Here is a 19243-nt window from a genome sequence, read left to right on the forward strand (position 1 = left end):
ATACATACATATATGTATAAGAACTTTAAAAAAGTCTTGGCTGCAGGAAAATGTGTGTGTGTGTGTGTGTATGTATATTGCAGTGCCATGCATTAGTTTATATATCAGTTCCCAGTAGATCTCAGTAATGTGTTAAGGGAATTCTGCAAATGCCCATTGAGATTAATGTGCTTGAGTACTAAGACAAGCAATGAGTTCAGATATTACTGTAGCTATTGTGTTGTGCCCTTGAGTAAGATATGTAATTTTCTTTGCTCCAATTTGTCTAGCTAAAGCCTAGTCCATTCCAATTCCCAATTGAATGGATAGCAGTGGGAAGAATATTTTCAGTTGTGAAATAATTGCTCCATTTAAGCAGGGAAAACAAACGTGTAGCAGTGAGTGATTCAAAATTGAACTACTAGGTAGCCAGTCGTATATCACGATCAGTCCAGAGTAGTTTCACATGATTGGAAGCAACCAATCAGTGTCAACCCATTAGGCAATTCCATCTTCCAGAATCTTCTCCTTGTGACTTTTAAGAAAGCAGTTTTTGGTGGTAATTTCAGAATTTTGAGGCAACTGTATTTTGTGTCACCATTCTTACCACATTCAGCAAGATAAGAAAGATGGCCTATAGTAAACAGAAATTCTGTCACCATGGATATTATGCAATTATTCTTCAGTCGGGATGGGCCAGCCACAGATTGCTAAATCAGTAAGCTTGTTGTAAACTCCAAATGGGGAAGTGACTTCCAGTATGTAATTATTACTGTTAGCTGCATAAAAATGTGTTGATCTCTGACTGTGGAGGGAACCTTTGGGAGAGGCAGACGCAGGAAGACATAGGACAAGGTGGTGAAGTATGATCTTCGACCATTGGGCTTCACAGAGGCAATGACAAGTGACCGTGACCTTTGGTGATATGCCGTGCTTGAGAAGGTCTGTCAAGCCAAGTGAAACTGTAGTCATGGCCGATGTTGGTATCACATAAACGGCATCTCTGCTGGTGGCACATAAAAGGCACCTTTCAAACATAGGGTCTCACAGAGGCAATGATAAGTGACCAAGACCTTTGGTGATGTGCCATGCTTAACTCATCAAGCCAAGTGAAAGCATAGTTGTAGCCGATGCCGGTGTCATGTAACTGGCACCAATGCCAGTGGCACATTACACTCTTGAAGTGGTTGGTGTTATAAGAAGGGCAATCAGAGTGGAACCTGGTGCTGCAACTCTCCAGCTTACCAGTTTGAGTCAAACCATCTAACCCATGCCTGCATGGAAAGCAGATGTTAAAGGATGACGAGGTTGTGAAAGATTGACAAAGTTAAACTCTATGTGCAATAATAAAAATCTTCTGTTAATCATTTGTGGGTGTAGTCAGTTATTTCTTCATGCAGTCCAAGAAATACATTTTCATTCATTCAGCAACTTGACCAGTCATCACTTCAGACCAGCCAACAACATACTATAACCCATCGTACAGGAAAGAAAAAAAAGATGTATTGCAAAAGACCATTAAATTATCAAAAATTACATGAAGTGAAACCAACTTACTTTAGGACTTTCTCAGGAAAGGATTATTCTGAAAAATATAACTCATAGCATAATTGCTTTTTCCTTGTTTTTTGTATTATGCTGTATATAATTTTCTTTAGATAGTTTGACTTCAGCTATTCCAAGATGCTGTGTGCATCCTCTAGGGCCATTGTCTTCCTCATTTTCATATGTGGCTGTGTGATAAGTTTGCTTCCCAACCACGTGGTTCTTTCTGGGTTCAGTCCCACTGCATGGAACCTTGGGTAAATGTCTTCTGCTATAGTAGCTGCAAGCCAACCAAAACTTTGTGAGTGAATTTGGTAGATGGAAACTGAAAAAAGCCTATTATGTGTGTGTGTGCTTGTCCTCCACCACTGCTTGACAACCAGTGTTGGTTTGTTTACACCGCCCCCATTACTTAGTGGTTCAGCAAAAAGAGACTGATAGAATGAGTACTAAGCTTTAAAAAAAAAAGTAGTAGTGCAGTTGATACATAATCTCTCACTTTTACATCTAGTCAGCATTATAAAGATTGATTTGTCTGAAAATCCTTTTTCCTAAATGAAGCCTTACCACAATTTCTAAACATATTCCGCTGTTTGCATGTACTTAACTCAAAAATACTATATCTCATTAACATTTGTGTGGTTAGCATTATCTGGTTGTAAAATATCTCTCAAATCAGACCTTGTCATCTTCAAAAAGAAAGAATACATTGAATATTGCTGTGCAATATACACAGTCTGTAAAAATAGAAATAGAGAATGGTCATAGTTGGAATGCTTTTTGATCATTGGTGTGGTTAATCAGTCTGAGCAAGGACTAATCCCAGGGGAAATGAGATAGATCAAATAAAGTGTACTGTGCAAATACACAAAGAAATGCCTGCAGAGGAATTGTACTAGGTGGTAGTCTAATACCATATCTGTTCAGCAATTTAACTGCTGCATCCATGTTATTTAACTACAACAGACAGTATTTATATATTCTACTGCTAGCTGGATTGGACCAGCAACAGTTAAAAGCTTTGCCTAGATCACCAGACATTGCTGGTGATGAGACATACAAATCCATTGATCTTCTACCGAGTCAACTAAGCCATTATTGATTCAGTTTATTGCAAGTTTTTGTGTTTTTGTCCATATATATATATATGCACAAAAATGTACAAGGGAGTGCTGAAAAGTTCCTGGCTTTGGGTAAAAGAAAATACAGGAGGATCAGTTAATTATGATTTTATTCAACATATTCCCCTCTTGGATTCACACACTTATTGCAGCAGTCCTTCAGTTCTAAACCCTGTAAAAGAACTTGGAAGGTTAGGCCTCTAACCAGGCTTTCATGGTACCCTTAGAGCCAGTTACTTTTCAGTACCCTCTTGTATATAACTCACATGTACACTAAATTCCAAGTGATAAGTTGGCTGAATATGCAGTGCCAATGCTTTTTAGTATCTCTGGTATTGAAATAAATACCACTAAAAGTACTGAGGGTCAATTTAAAAATTACTTGTAATATACTTAGGTAGATTCTATCAGCAATGTTTTCTATCCATATATAATCAGGAATAATTCTGCTACTCTTGATCTGTGTGCACATGTTGATTTCTTACTTAGACTCAACAGTTTATGACTTATAGGTAAGCGTCAGCTGCAATATTGTGACATTCATGCTTTGTCTCAAAGCATTAGCTCTTGACAGGCATTTGTAGCAAGCCAAGCAAATATTTGGAGGATCCAGAATAAAACAAACCACCCTAGTTTTAAAAAATAAAAATGGATGTGAGGTAAGAAGTTTATTCTCAACCACATGGTTCTAGGTTCCATCCCATTGCATTGCAACTTGGTTCAGTGTTTTCTGCTGTAACTCCAGGTTAACCACAATGTTTTATGAGTGGATTTGATAGAAGGAACCTAAAAGAAACCCATCATATATATATGTATACATTTATGTGTGTGTTTCTGTATTAATTCCCCATCACTACTTCACAGTCAGTTGCTGGTTTGTTTATATCCCCATAACTTAAGTTTTGGCTAAAGAGACCTATAGAGTAAGTACCAAACTTAAAAAGTAAGTACTGAGGTTGATTTGTTCAATTAAAACTCTCAAGGCAGTGCCCCAGTATGGCCACAATCCAATGGCTGAAACCAGTAAAAGCTAGACAATGTAGACCTTAATATATGGGATGTGGTGGGGGAGATCAAAGTCATGCATGCTTTTGATCAGGGTTGCCAACAATTCTTGTAGTTCTCACTTACTTGTGACTAAATATATTGATATTTTTCTAGTTATTTGACCTATTGTAATGCTGTACTTGATAGTATTTTATGTTGTTGGTATCGTTGATGTTTTGAGTAATTCAGAAGATTGCCATTCAAGTCTTTATCTATGAAACACTAGTATCAAAGGGTATAATGTAAATCTTGCATGCATGCAGAAAATAGGTGACTTATCAAATATTCAAAGGTCAGAACGTGCAATTATCTAGGCATTCAAGTTTTCAAAGAGTTTCAGGTGATAGTATATGTGCAAGCATAAGAGACTGAATTGTTGTTTACTTCCATGTCAGCTTTGTTCAGAGAAATTTGTTGCATCTAAGCCTACATTATCCAATATTTCTTTCCTTTTCTTTGTTTCACTTTTTCTTTTTTTTTTTCCAAACTGGTAGTGAGATTTTATTGCTATTTCTAGCAGTGTAGTGACCACCAAAGTAAGTGCTGCACAAATATTTTAAACTAGCTACTTTTAGCAACACTATCTCAATGTTCCTTTGCTATGTCCTTCACCCATCTAATGTCCTGTCAGGGTACCAATTGAGTTCCAACACTAGTTTAATGCTGTGACTACCTACCATAGCACCATCCTCCAAATAGTTGGCATATATTCGATTTTGTTTTACTTACATTTCAAGATCTATTATTATTGTTGATGTTGCCAGCAGTTTATTATAATATTATATTAAATTTTCATTTTTTTTTTAATTAATGTTTAAATAGAAGACACTAAAAGAGTTTTACAAATGCATTCATTGACACCACCACCACCACCCCTTTGCCCTCAGTACCCATATAAAATTTCCTCAGTCCTCACTCCACGGGGCAGTATCATCCACTTTGAGAAGCACTGATGTAAATGTTACTTCATTGGTGCTATAGTTGATATTGCTCAGCATGAAGTCAACTTGGCTCAAGCAGACCAATGGTCTTCTATGACCATCTCATCTTACTAAGCAAGGGGAAGAGAAACTGAAACTTGCCACTGAAGGAAAGCGTGCTCAAAGAGAGAGATGGAGAGCTTCTTTAAATGCAGTCTCTGCATGCAAGACTGCCACTCTTTTGTAGACTTGGGTCTGTACAGCCACAGCAGATGCTGCACCACCATCAGCAGCTGACATGAAATTCTCCAGGTGAAGATCCATGATCTTTCAAGACTGATGAATGCCAATCTATAGTTGATACTGCTTAAGACTAAAGTCAACTTGGATCAAGTAGACCAATGGTCTTTTTTAACCATCTCATCTCTTTTTTTTATTCATCTATTTTCATATGCAATGTGTTTGGAAAGCCATGTTCTTTATTTTTAGGTTGGTAGGATGTGATTTAATCTGACCACTTTGTAGAGGCTCTCTTGCTGTCTCTTGTAATAACAAATTTTTGATCTGTTAGTGGTAAGTTTCACTCCAATACTATATTCCCTGATAATATCAATCAATGCGAATGAATTCTTTTAGTGTCATTCTTAATTTATTCTAGAACCTGCTCAGCTGGCCAATGATTAGAGGCATTTTAGCCATCGTTGTTCTATTTTTTTTTAGGCATCATGCATGTAGAACTATGTTATCCCATACAACCAGCTATAGTACCTGACTTTGCTCATGTTAAAGCCAAAAATATATATAATTATGAATAAGCTATAGTTTGGGAAAATTGCTTCAAAAAGTTGCTGACAATCTTCATTTGGTCCAAAAATGTTGATTCATTCAAAATTGCTCCAGTCAAACTATTGAGACAGTTCAAGTTGAGGTTAATGAAAATGCATAAATAAATGAATATATTAATAAAAAGCAAACATAGATCCAAAAGTAAAATTTTGTCAATTTTATTTTTAGTTTCTTGTAAAGTGTGTGTGTGTGTGTGTTTTAATGAATTTTTTTTCTGCCCGCTGTGGTCTCCCCACACGAAGCAAAGCGTTATGAAAGTGAAAGCACTCCACAGGTCAATAACAAGAAATATAAACAGCATGATAGGTATTGACTACTGGGGTTGACTAAAAAATCTCAATCTCTACTCTCTCCAATGCTGCTGTGAGTGCTACATCATCTGTGTGATGTGGGAAATATTCCATTAATATTGCACAAATGATGTTGGCATTAATTTTAAAATCCACCCAAGACTCCACCCCTAAGCCATCTGCCCAAGACTTGGCCCCTGTGCTATTTGTCCACTATAGAAATCGAACTCAAAACTCATAATATTACGACACAACTACTTTACTTTAACTGATCCAGTTCTCTTTAGTATTATACCAAAATACATCAAAACGGAAACATATCCCATAAAATTCAAAAGTTTTATGGACAAATTTCTCAAAATCCTGTATGTGTCTCCAGCATTAATAACTCTTTGCTAGAACAGGCCATGGTGTCCCACATATGACTGAGGTGTGAATCACAATCTAAATGACTTCACCAGGTGGTGCTATTAAGTTAGACATGGCCTGGGCCTATACTGGCCGAAACCTAAGTTATCTAAGTTAACTTGTTCTAGTATCTATAACAGTACTTTAAGGTATACAATATTTTTAATTTAAGGTTTTTTTCTGTTAAGAGCTAAACAAATTTCAGAAGTTAATTGTTGATTATCATCATCTTGAAAAGAGGTGCTCATATGCAAAATACTAGTTATCTTGATATAAAGCTGTAGTCTACAACTTGGAACTTACTTTCGTTTTTATATACTAAGAGGTCCATCCTTTTTTAAGATGATAGGGTATGAGTTGATTGACAGATTTGACTGCTGTTTCTAACAAATTGGAAACTGCATAGAGGCTCATTACCTGGCTCATTTTAAAGTGCATTAGATAAATGGTTTAACTGTTAATTTTAGTACATGTTGAGTAGGAGATTTAGTAATTGCTCCTTTTCTCCCATTGCTTAGAATATTAATCCACAGCTTAGTTATTGGTGGGCGGGAAAGGAAATACTTTCTGTAAGTGGCATTTACCTAATGTTACAAGAGATAATTACAGATATTTTAGGCCATTTGGATTTCTCATGTGCAAGTGAATTGGTGGAATTAGTAGAAACTGTAAACAGTTTAGCAAATTAAATGTTATTATGTTATATCTAACTTTGTTGTTAGTTAAAACAAATCTTACAGTTGACTTTTACCATTTTATCCTACTGAAAACAGCCCCAATAAGTACTGGGCATAATTCAATCAAGTCTAAGTTGGTTGGTGCCAGTTCACTCTGACTGTACAGGCATTCAAAAGTGTCCCAGCCATGACCACTTCATCTTAGTTCTTTGGGATAATGTATCTAAGACTACTTAATTTGTCTTGTACTCCTCTCTTTTTTTTTAATGGCTGAGTATGATTTAAAGAAAATTTGGCTGCTATTTTTAGCAAACCAAGTGAAATCCTTTCACTATATAACCTGTCCTTGTGCATAATCAGAGGCAATTTGCATTTTACAACAATTTTGACTTAAATTATTTGATTAAGGCCAACTGGAAAATTTTGCCTAGTACTCTATTTTGTTTCTTTTTTATGCTAGCATGGGTCAGATGGGCCATCATGGTCCAACTTGCATAGACTTATCCTCTTAGACAGATTAGAGGCCACATCTTGAAATGTTCATACATTTTAGTATTTTAATAATACTTCTGTCACTTTACATTCATCATCATCAAAAATCTATTTTCCATGCTGAGATAGAATCCAACATTCTGAAGACTGCATTGTGCTACATTAGCATGCTTTCTGAGCTATGTGCATTTTTCTGCGGTACTAGCACTATTTAAGTTGCTGTGCTTGCAAGACTAAGATTATCTTTGAATAGAACTACAGTGGAGAGTGGGGTTGCTTTATGCTTTGGAATGAAAGGGTAAAGTGAGAGATAGGGGTCCAGAACATGATAGGTTTCTTGCTGTAGAGGAACACATCCATTCACATTATAGAAGAGAAGGTGGGAGCAAGGCCCTTTCCCTAAATCTTTTCTACTTATCAAAATGTTAGTCTTTGCTAAGTTTACCTTGTGGCCTCTTACTTGTAAGTTTAGCTTCCAAGTCTGGAGTTTCCTCTAATTACCATTTAGATTCAATTATGAGAACTAGATCATTAGCATATAGGAGTTCCATGGACAGCCACTCTTAAACTTCTCCATGATGGCCTATAGAGACTTTGATGAATAAGAGAGGAGTGAGAACTGAACTTTGGACTCCTACCCTCTCATCAAATTCATTACTGAAATCATTGTTGATTCTCAGATTATGTGTTCAAGTTCCGCCATTGTCACTTTTGCTGTTCATCTTTTGTGGTCAATTAAATAAGATACCAGTCAAGTACTGGGATCTATGTAACCAACTAAACCCCTTCTCTCCCCGTTCTCCAAATTCCTGGCTTTGTGTCTGTTAAAAATAGTTTTACTCAGTTTGAGCAGAAACACTAACTCCAATAAATGTTACAAGATTTAATTACGTTTCTTCACATACCAAGAAGAAATGAGGTCAAAAAAAAAAAAAACCAGTGCTTGTTATATACTGAGGTTAATTGACTCAATTATACTCCCTCTCCCCAACTTCCTGCAAATTTGTGATTTCATACAAACCTATACGAGGAATCACTATCACCTAGTGTGAATGCTGGTTGATTATATTAAGTTGAGGTACCTCCTGTTTGTTTCGGTGTTTAACACATGCTGCAGTTATCTTGTTATATTATGCCTTACAGCTGTTGGTAACCATAGTTACTAGCAAAATCTAATTAATGTAGGGTATCACAAGTGTTATTCATCACTAGGTAGTAGCTGCACTGCAGTTTGTTGACTTGAGTTCAGTTCCTACTGATATCGTATGTTGATTAAAAGAAAATAAAAAGTCTTTTAATCTGCAATTTGATATTTATCGTATTTTGTTTCCTGTTCAGTTAAAACTGCTTTTAAACCTCCCATTGCACATTGTTTTGTACCTGCTAACAAAGCTACATAACTAATGTCTGAACTTAGTCTATCAGACTCTCTGCAGGTTCCACCTTCATGGGTGAGTGGTAGCAATAAAAAGTGCATCTGGTTGTATACTAAAAACGTGTGTCAATAATCTCTGCCCTTACCATCTACAGCAAATCTATGTAATGAAGTACAAAATTCTATATATATAAAAGGTTTGTCTCAATACCTATACTAAGCTGATGCATTACTTTCTATGATCAGTTATGTACAATAGGTGAGCTTCTCCGTTTCATGGAGAAAGGATCAAGTTTGATGTTCATACTCTTTTCCAGCTGTTAGTTATAACCAGTGATCAACCTGAGTTTTGAATTCTCTTATCTGCTTTTGAACGTTGGTTATACTAGAAATGGTGACACACTGAGTAAAGTTTTTGTGGAATTTATTTCTATCATTTGGAGTTATCATTATCTTTTGTCCATTTGTGGATGATAAATTGGCATAAACTGAGGTCAGTGCAATTACCTATTATCCTTCCCTCTACATTTGTGGCCCTGAAATTATGCTAAGATAAATAAACCCAGTAATAATTTCTATCTCTTACATTCTATTTTGTTTTTTACAGGATGCTTTCACAGTCAACCAGCATATATCCGTGGAGGGAGAGCTTTTGTTTGGCCTGGCATTCAGAAAATACAGAGGTCAGTATCAATTATTTTTGTTATACAAGCAGAATATATTTTAATCGTTTCTGGTACCAATGCATTTGAGACCAATTTTAAATTAAAACCATCACTTAAAACCATTAAATTAAAACCATCACTTAAATTCTTCCAAATTCTTGATTATTTTCAAAATTAATTAAAACTCATAGCCATTGTATTTCATTAGAAATAGTGCCATCAAAGGGTTAACTTTTTTATTTTATATCTTTTATTAATATTTATCAATTTAAAGATTAGCTTTAATCTTAGATAAAATATAATTTTCTCTCCTTACTGCCTACCTCAAGGTAGATCAACCGGAGGTTTTTTCTTTAATCTTTTCATACCATAGTCTTAGTTGCTTGGTATAATTTTCCCTGATTAGTTTAGAGGAGTAAGGAGTAAAAATGAAGAAATTACTGGTTCCGTGTTGGCTTTATTTTTAGTTTATTGCTCTTGTCTATAAAAATAAAATTAGTTTTACATTAGTATAAGATGCATGGTTAAAACTACAACAGTATTCAGTACTACAACTTTGAGAAAATACATCAGGGGAGTGTTCTGCATAATAGACATTGTAGGTTCCCACATATGTAATATTGTGAGTTGAAAAACTTCAGTCAGTTGAGACTAATCCAAACAATTAGTAGACAAAAACTCTATGGTTATTTAAAATCTAAAAATAACAGATAAACCATGACAAACTGGAATAGCTTTGATTTTTAAAGCTATCTGGTGAAAGTAATGTGTTTTGGTATGGTTTTCAATTACAAAGCTGAGAATGTTAAGTATCATCAGTTGGGGTTAAAGATCAGATCCACTCTAGTTTTCATTATTTATATTGTCCAACCTCACTGTCTTCAATTCGGTTTATGTGCCTATCTTCACCTATAGTCATGAATGTTAAGGACAATCATGAATACATGCAGCTAAAAATGAGGTTTCTCCAAAGGATCTCTGGAATAGTGTTATTCAACAGGGTGCATAGCTCAGGGAGTCTCTCCAGGTCAAGCCACTACTTCTCCCCATTGTCAAGTCACAGCTCCTGTACTACAAACATGTGATTAGAATATTGCAGGAAACAATTGCAAGATGGATTTTTCAAACTGATCCAGCTAGCAAGATTCCTAGAGGCAGACCAGAATAAGACAGTTAAACACTATCCATAGTCTGTTAGTCACGCTTAGGGATCTAACTGAAAAGTGTAATAACTTCTGATAGGACCCTATGGAGGAAATGCCTGAGGACTCTACTCTCTCAACCCTTCCAGGAATAGTGGATAGAGAAAATGGATGGATGGATGATCTTACTGCAGTCATCTCCCTTGCTTGTCTTTACATTTTTAAACACCTCTAGAGGGAGTTTTTGTCTAATTGCTTGTATAATTTGTCAATGTTTTTCAGCTCACTACATTTCCAGTATCCAACTTGTTCTTAACATAATTACTAGATTGCATTTCTCTTGAACATTTTTTATTTTTAGTGTTAATTAAAACTATAGATGTCCAAGACACAAAAGCACCAGACTAAATGCATTATAGTATTTTGTTTCTTCCCTTCCTTTTCTGAGTTCAAATGCCATTCATGTCTGCTTTCTTTCACCATCCTCTTGTTTTAAGAAAATAAGCACCATTTAAATCTACAAGAATCAATTTAATAGATTATCTCATCTCTTTGCTCTCCTCTTTTAGACAAATTGGCCTTGTCATTAAAAAAAAAAAAAAACAATTAAAAATGATTAGTGTTATTTAATTTGAAGACAGTGATGTAGCAGAATCATTGGAGCACTGGAGTAAAAGCTTTTTTTGTATTTTGTTTCATTCCTCTATATATGTTAAAAATCTTGCATCTGTCATCTTTGTCTACTGTTATGCACCACCACCATCATCAACATTTAACATTCGCTTTCCATGCTGACCTGAGTTGGATGGATTGACAGAAACTGGCAAGGCCAAGGGCCACACTAGGTTCCATTGTCTGTTTTGGCTGGGTATTCTTCCAACCACTCCACCGAGTGTACTAAGTGTTTCTATAAAGTATCAATAGCATCCTGAGAAAGATATCATTAGTACTATTCAAAACCCAGTGAATGGAGTCACTCAATCTTTTCCTTTTTAAAATAATTTAATGTCTTTAAGAAGGCAATGGATCTCAAAATCACTCGAACACAAGAAGTTTTGGAGCAGTTTATGTACCTTTGCATTTTGAGTTCAAGCCCCACTGAAGTTTACTTTACCATTCATTCTTTCATGGAATTGATAAACTAAGTTCTAGCCATTGTTTAGTCTTAGGTCAACCCTGACCCAACAGACCAGTGATCAACGACCATAACCATCTCATTTTTCTATTGGGGAAAGGTTATCAACTGTGCTTTTTTCTAAGACAGTGGGTGTAATTTGAGGGTGATTTAGCTGTTCCTAACAGGTGGTTTGATTTTAACTATAACCTCCACTTCAAAATTTGCAGCCTTCCTTTTGATTGGGGGGGGGGGTAAAACAGCAGATATTGTAAGATTGGATGAAAGATAAGATGGTTAGATGGTCTTTGTTTATAGGCCTACCAGGTCAAGGGATGGGCAACATGGCACTGAACAAAAACAAAGAAAATATTTGAAGAAAAATGTAAGCTGTAGGTGATATAATGTTATATATGTTTGTTAGCAACTTGATATCTTTCAACCGTTTAGTTTTTGTAGGAGTGACAACTTATGTAACGACTTTGAATAGTAAAAGATTGTTAGGCACAAGTGGAGAGGATGGGGGTCAATGATTGGATGACCGGGTTGCTGGTTATTATTTGAGGTCATTGTTGTGGTTGGTGTAAATTATAAACAGATTAGATCTTGAATTGAGGCAATTATTTAAATGTAAATATCATATAACCTAAAAATAAATATAGAAATAAGATTACTTGAGATAATTTTATTTGTAATGCTCTGATATCTTTGTTGTTGTTTAGCCCCAGGTTGTCTTGATCCAGGAGATATATGTTCTAGCCAAGATCACACTACACTTTGTTCTTCACTCTGTGCATTTTTGGTTATATTATCTAATGTGTCCCCCCCCCCTTTTTTTTTTTTTTTCAAAGCAGTAAAATGTGACTTGAAGGAGTTTTGGCTGCTTTTTCTAATTGGTCAAAGATCCCCATCTTCTCCTTTATTAACAGACAGAGATGGACTGGTGTTGAAGACGTTGTTACCATTGAGTGAAAAGGCTGACTGCAAAAATAGATTTTATCTTTGTCTTAGAAATTGCAGCTGTTTAAGTTGATAAGGTACTTGGCTCCAAGCTGAAGGTTTAAGAATTCATATCCTGTCACCAGTATGACTGCACCATGTAGATGGCTGAGGTACTTAACGTTCATAGTTATAAATAGCTATTATGAATACATTCTGTGGGTGCACTGTAGTATAACGTCATATGCTCACAGTGTTAATTAAATTTTCTATACTTTTAAGGTCTTCTTTTGTAGTTGTTTATATGTATGAGGGAGAGAGAGAGAAAGGAGTTGATGCTTTACACTACATTTTACCTGGTCCCCTTACCTCTTTTTGTCTGGTACAAATAGAGCTTTGTGATTCAGTAGTTTGTTTTCGGTTGAATTATTTGAGTTCACCCCCACTGTATAGCATGTTTGACCAGAGCCTTGTAATTTAGCTTGAATCAACTGAAGCCTTGAGTGAAATACAGTCAATGGAAATTGTATAGATTATATTTGTTCTTTGCTGGTGGATTTGATCTTTCTTTCAGTTTAAACCATTATATGCAGAGTCCATTCTGCTGTAAACAGCCTGATGATGACCTACAAAGCATGGTTTCTTCTTTGTTTCCCACTGTCTTAGAAGCCCTGCAAAATGCTCATTAGTGCTGCTTTTCTTCTCTTGACTAATCAATAAAGGAACCCCATTTCTACTTCACTATAATATTGATTTTGAATAGTTTTGTGAGCTTGGTCCATGATAGAAACATTCACACATGACCTTTGCTCCTTGTTTACCAGTTTTCTTACTACCATGTCAAAACATATTTGAGATGGATAAATCTTTATCTTTGCCCACATTGGTTTAATAGAAATTAATCACTTCTTTAGAGAGATTTCATTTAAGTCCCCCACTCCATCACTCTGTTATAGTAATATAAATTGTGAAATTCTTTTATTTCCCAAAACCTCAGCATGTCATTTTGTCAGTCTTCTAGTTAGTAATTGTCAATATAGAAAAATAACCTACGACTAAGAAAAAAATTTTGTTCAGTAAACCTTCCTCTCTCTCTTACTTCCTTGCACTTTCTCAGTCTCTCTCTTGCTCTCTCTTTCTCTTTCGTCAGTTGGACACTCAAATATTCTACAACCTCTTCAAGTACTCAAAGACCTCCTTGCAAACCTAGCTCTCAAGCAGTAATATTTCCTGTCAAGGATTTATTTGTGATATCTCTATTTGCAGGCAAGAGCATTTAGTACAAGATTCCTCTTCGGTTTTCACAACTTAGCTTCAATTACTCTTAATTCTGTATTGTGCATTCTGTGAAAAATAATGTCATTGGTTTACTGCTTTTCCAGTGATAAGAGTGACAAGGGAGTGTCTACATTTTGAGCGCAATAAATACACAGTATTTTTGCTCAAATGCACCTGTTTTCTTGCTCACCAATATACATTACTGAAAGGTGTGTGCCTCTGTGTATGTGTGTGTCTGTGTGTGTGTGTTTAGAGATACAGGCATGGCTGTGTAGTTAAGTTGGCTTCATAATGTCAAGGTTTTGAGCTTAGTCTCTTTTCATGGCACCTTGGGCAAATGTCTTCTATGATAGCCCTAGGCTGACCAATATGTTATGAATGAATTTCGTAAACCAAAATTGTGCAGTAGCCCATTTATGTGTGTGTGTGTCCTTGTACTTATCTCTCATTGCTTAACAATGGTGTTGGTTTGTTTATGTCCTTTTGACTTAGTGATTTAGCAATAAGTGACCAATAGAATAGATATCAAACTTGAAAAATAAAAAAAATAAAAAATTTAATTTTTCAAAAACAGTGCAGGGATTGATTTGAATCATTTAAACCCTTCAAGTTGATGCCTCAGAATGGCTGCTGTTCAGTGACTGAAATAAGTAATATAATAAAAGAATCTATAATTGGCTTCTGCATACATTATGTTGACCTCATCTCACTAGGTATTGGTTCACCTAAGGCTAAGGTAGAAACCGTCATCTACTTCACCAAGTTGTTGGAAATAGTTAGTGTGACTTGCATAGTTATATTGTAAACATTATCTGCAATAAATTATCTTCTCCAGGGAGAAATTTACTTATTGTCTACAGAACTAAGCATTGAGTTTTAAGTTTGACATTTTAGTTATATTGTATGTGTTATCTGCCATAGGTTATCTTCTCCAGGGAGAGATTTTCATATTATCTGCATAGCTGAGCATTGGGCTTAAAGTGGCATTTACATTTCACTTATATATTTTTTATTCCATCATTAAGCAACATACATAAAATATCTATAGCCCAAGAAGTAGATTGAGTCATGCTTAGTTGATTAATTATAAAACACTTTGTCAGATTTTTCTTGCAACTCCATATATGCTTCTTAATTTATTTGCCAGGTCTTTATTAAGCAAAATTACAATGTTGGGCAAAGCCTAGCAAATTGAACCTAGTATGAGTTTGTGTGCACAGGTACATGTGTATACTTAGGACCCCCCTTCGGTCATGATTGACCATGGGATTGCCCCTAGAAAGTTTGCCTCCGAGGCAGAAGTCTAGGTAAGGTTGTTTTATGGAAGATCAGCAGTTGCTCATGCATACCAGCCTCCCCTCTCCATGCCATCAATGTTATCCAAGGGAAAGGCAAAGGCCAATACAGCTGAGTGAACTGGAGCAATGTGAAATAAATTGAATCCATAATCGTGTGATTGAGAAGCAAGCTTCTTACCACACAGCCATACCTGTGTCCATCTTATTTGCAAAACAAATGAACATTTATCTCTGAAACCTTTCAAAGTACTTCAGCTTTCTTCAGTGCTATGTTGTTTAGCTCCAGGACAGTCCTGGTTAAGTAGACATATGATTAAAGACATTCATGCCGCAATCATTCAATCTTCCTTTGTAGCCAAAAGCAAATTATTTCAAGTATTATCCATTTTACTAAACAGTAGAACGGAATTTAGGGAACATTTGACTTATTTCTAGCATGTCAAACAACCACAGTCTCTCATGATCTTTGAGGTTTCTCGAGCGAGATGAGCGTGGCCATTGCCAGTACCGCCTGACTGGCCTTCGTGCGGGTGACACGTAAAAGCACCCACTACACTCTCTGAGTGGTTGGCGTTAGGAAGGGCATCCAGCTTGAGAAACACTACCAAATCAGATTGGAGCCTGGTGTAGCCATCTGGTTTCACCAGTCCTCAGTCAAATCGTCCAACCCATGCTAGCATGGAAAGCGGACGTTAAACGACGACGACATTATTACTATTATCATTATTATTTCTGCTTCTACTACTGGTACTTTGATTAAAAATTAAAACAATGAAATTGTAGCATTTTTCTCTTCTATAATAGCAAATATTAATTACTTTGATTAAACTTCTATCCTTGAATTGGGAGACTCTTTGGGAATCACCGAATAAGGTACTTCCTTTGTCATGATCTTAAATGCTTACTGCTAGAGCTAAGCTACATTTCTGTCTCTTAAGTTGTTGTTGTAATGTTATTTCCTTTACTCTTTCTCACAGTACATGAATACACATTCTCATAAGTGTGCATGCACATTTACGTGTAAGCATGTTTGTTTGCATGCTTGTACAAATGTTAGAAGAAAAACTTGTTTCATCCTGGGAATCTTTCTTATGTGGGAAATGAAACGAGTAAAAATAAAGCTTTATTTGTATAGAACTGGTATTGTTCAGAGAATCCTTATTAGATTATAATGTAAGCAGGACATAGATTGATAGGTTATATTTCTAACTTTTTTCCATAAAATAAACAGTAGGATCCTCAAGAACTAGTGGTCAGCTTGCATTTACTAAGTACACAAAGGGTTATTTTGTTTTGAGTGAAGGACAGATTGTATGATACTTATGTATGAAGTATGATGCTGCATGGTTGTGAATCATGAGCTTTGAATGCAGATTATTTGTGAAAGTTAGAAAGAAATTAGATGTGTAATGTTATTGTGCATGAATAATGGGACACAAATGAGCTGAGAAAAACTGAACATAATCAAATGTAGTATGCAAGAGAGAATATTACACTGATATGTGCATATGGTGTGTATTAAGAATATCAGGTGTATAAAGATGTGCTAGCACTTGAAGTGGACAGAACTTGTGCAAGAGAGAGACCTAAGAAAACATTGCATAAAGTAGGCCAGACTGATCCCAAGAATCTGGACCTCATAAAGGGCTGGCAAAGAGCTGTGACATGTTGATACACAGGACTGCAGAAGACTCATTCATCCATGCAAGCAGAGTGGTAGTAATAGAGGTGACAATGTATAATATATCTACATTTGGGTCTTTTGCTTATGTTCCTGTTAAATCTCCCTTTTGCCTCCCCACCATCTCTTTGTTACCCTCTCGTCTTGCACTTGTCTTCTCTCCTATTCTCTCTATTACACTGCCTATATAACAAGATGTGGCTTTGTTTTTATATTCAATTCCTCCCCTTTAACTTCTATCATTCTACTTCACTTCCACCACAGGGATGGCATCATATCTTTCCATATTCTATATCCCCTACTGTCACCCTTCGTTTTACAGCCATAACTCTCTCTCTCTCCTGTCCTAACTCTTCGAAACGCCTGTGTTAGAATGGGGGCAGCTGATGAAGGAAAATGTTCTCTATGTGGCCTGTGTATTTTCTGTACTCTCGTTATTATTATTTTTTTGTCTACGTTTTGTTTGCAACGTCCTGTACCCAGATATACACCTATATATACAGGTAGATGTAGGTATGCACATACTTGTACGTGTATATGCATATACTCATTTATTATTTGTTATATATATATATAACATCCACCTCTGTCTTTTACTATTACCTGTCTCTATTTTTATCCCTCACTCATTCCGTCTTGGTATCAGCATATTCATTACTGTCCTTCACACTCTTCCTTTTTTCTCTCTCTGAAGACACAGACATACATTACTTCCTCTTCTATTAGTCTTTCTTGACATACATCACTCTCCTTCACTTCCATCATTCCGCTTCTCTTTATCATTTACCAAAAACCTATATCTACCTGTCTATCACTGCATCTCTTTCATCACTCTGCTTCCCTCTTTTTGAAGAAGTGGAAACAACATAGAATGAAGAGGACTTAGTTTTGCAGAAAACAAGGTAACCTCTCTAAAGCTGGTGCTATTATGAAATTTACCCAGTACACTGTAGAATAGTTGAGCAAGATGCATTCCTTTAGCTCAACCAAATAAGAACTGGCTTGGACCTATGACAATCTATTTACCCATCTCAGTTTTGAAAGCAGACATAAAATTGTGGTAATTGAAATCTTTATTCACTATTAGAAATGTTTGCCCCTTTTATCTATATCATTCCTCTTATAAATGCTGTTGATTTGTTTCCATTGAAGCATTTGTCATTTGTGGCTGTCATCAGGTGTAATAGTGTGCAGAATATTTTTAAATGCTATATAATCAATTGGAGAGGAAGGAGGGCTTTTCTTTATTCATTTTTTTCATTTGTCTTATTTTTTGGGTTTTTTTTTCATTTTCTTTGAGTTGTTTTCAAAACTAAGTGTTCTATTTAAAGTTAACGTATTCAAATATTTTAATGAATTAAGTAAGTACTAGATGTCTTACAGATCAAGAGATAGGTAATGTGTATATCTAAGACTGTTTATTTGTTATTCATCAATTTACACCATTAATCTTGTATTATATTGCTTTTGCTCACTCACACACATAAATATTACCTGTGCGCATGTGTATATTTTTGTGTTTTTGTTTGCTATCATCTTCTAAATAGTGCTTTTGTGCAGATATATAAAGTCAATGTGAAAGTCGATAAAAAGTAGACTCGTACATTTTATTGACTTCAATGATGTCTTTGTGTATCTAAACAAAAACACTCATTAGAAAATATACACTCATTATTCAATACTGTTTTACCCATTACAAAAATAGAAACATTTTAAATTGAACTAATATATATATGTATATATAAATGAGATTCAGTTAAATTAGGTACTTAAGTTGAAACACCGAGTCAGTCTGGTATTAAGCCACACAGCACAAAGTAGGGTGAATAAAATCAAAATAAGCAACAGGATGTCAAGGACGACCATTTCAAGCAGCTCCATTTAATTGAACAAAACAATCATTACATCAATTCAAATGCAATGCCAGCCAATTCATTTGTGCAGCTGAAGATGGCAATGCATTTAAATTGATATGATTGCATTGTTCAATTAAATGAGGCGCTTGAAATGGTTGTACTGCTGTACTACTTGATATCATGTTGCTTATTTTGAGATATATATATACATACATACATAGATATATATATGTATGTAGGTAGGTATATATAAATATTGTCATTGTATCATATATCTAAAGAAGCACACTCTAAACCATAGAGCAGTAATGTATTAAAAGTAATCGAGTCAATGTCCGATCATAGAGTGACCAATGGTTTTTGCATCCACAATGGCTTTACAGTCTGAAAAGATGTCCACAAAGCTAAAGCCTTTGTGGATGTAAAACCATTAGTCACTATGATCAGACATTGACTCGATTACTTTATGTGTATGTATGTATGTGTGTATGTATGTATGTATGTATGTATGTGTGTATGTATGTATGTATGTATGTATATATATATATATATATATATATATATATATAT

At 35.4% G+C, this 19243-nt stretch overlaps 1 protein-coding gene across 5 annotated transcripts in view; it reads left to right on the plus strand.

Annotated features, from left to right (window-relative positions):
* LOC106877504 (flotillin-1) overlaps window positions 1-19243 on the plus strand; it is an 89037-nt gene that overhangs the window by 26744 nt on the left and 43050 nt on the right. For all 5 annotated transcript variants that reach the window (XM_052967216.1, XM_052967219.1, XM_052967223.1 and 2 more), the window contains exon 2: window positions 9308-9383. In XM_052967216.1, coding sequence (XP_052823176.1) covers window positions 9308-9383 — 76 coding nt within the window. The remainder of the gene's footprint in view (window positions 1-9307; window positions 9384-19243) is intronic.

The sequence above is a fragment of the Octopus bimaculoides genome, chromosome 1, assembly GCF_001194135.2.
Source record: "Octopus bimaculoides isolate UCB-OBI-ISO-001 chromosome 1, ASM119413v2, whole genome shotgun sequence".
Lineage (NCBI taxonomy): Eukaryota > Metazoa > Mollusca > Cephalopoda > Octopoda > Octopodidae > Octopus > Octopus bimaculoides.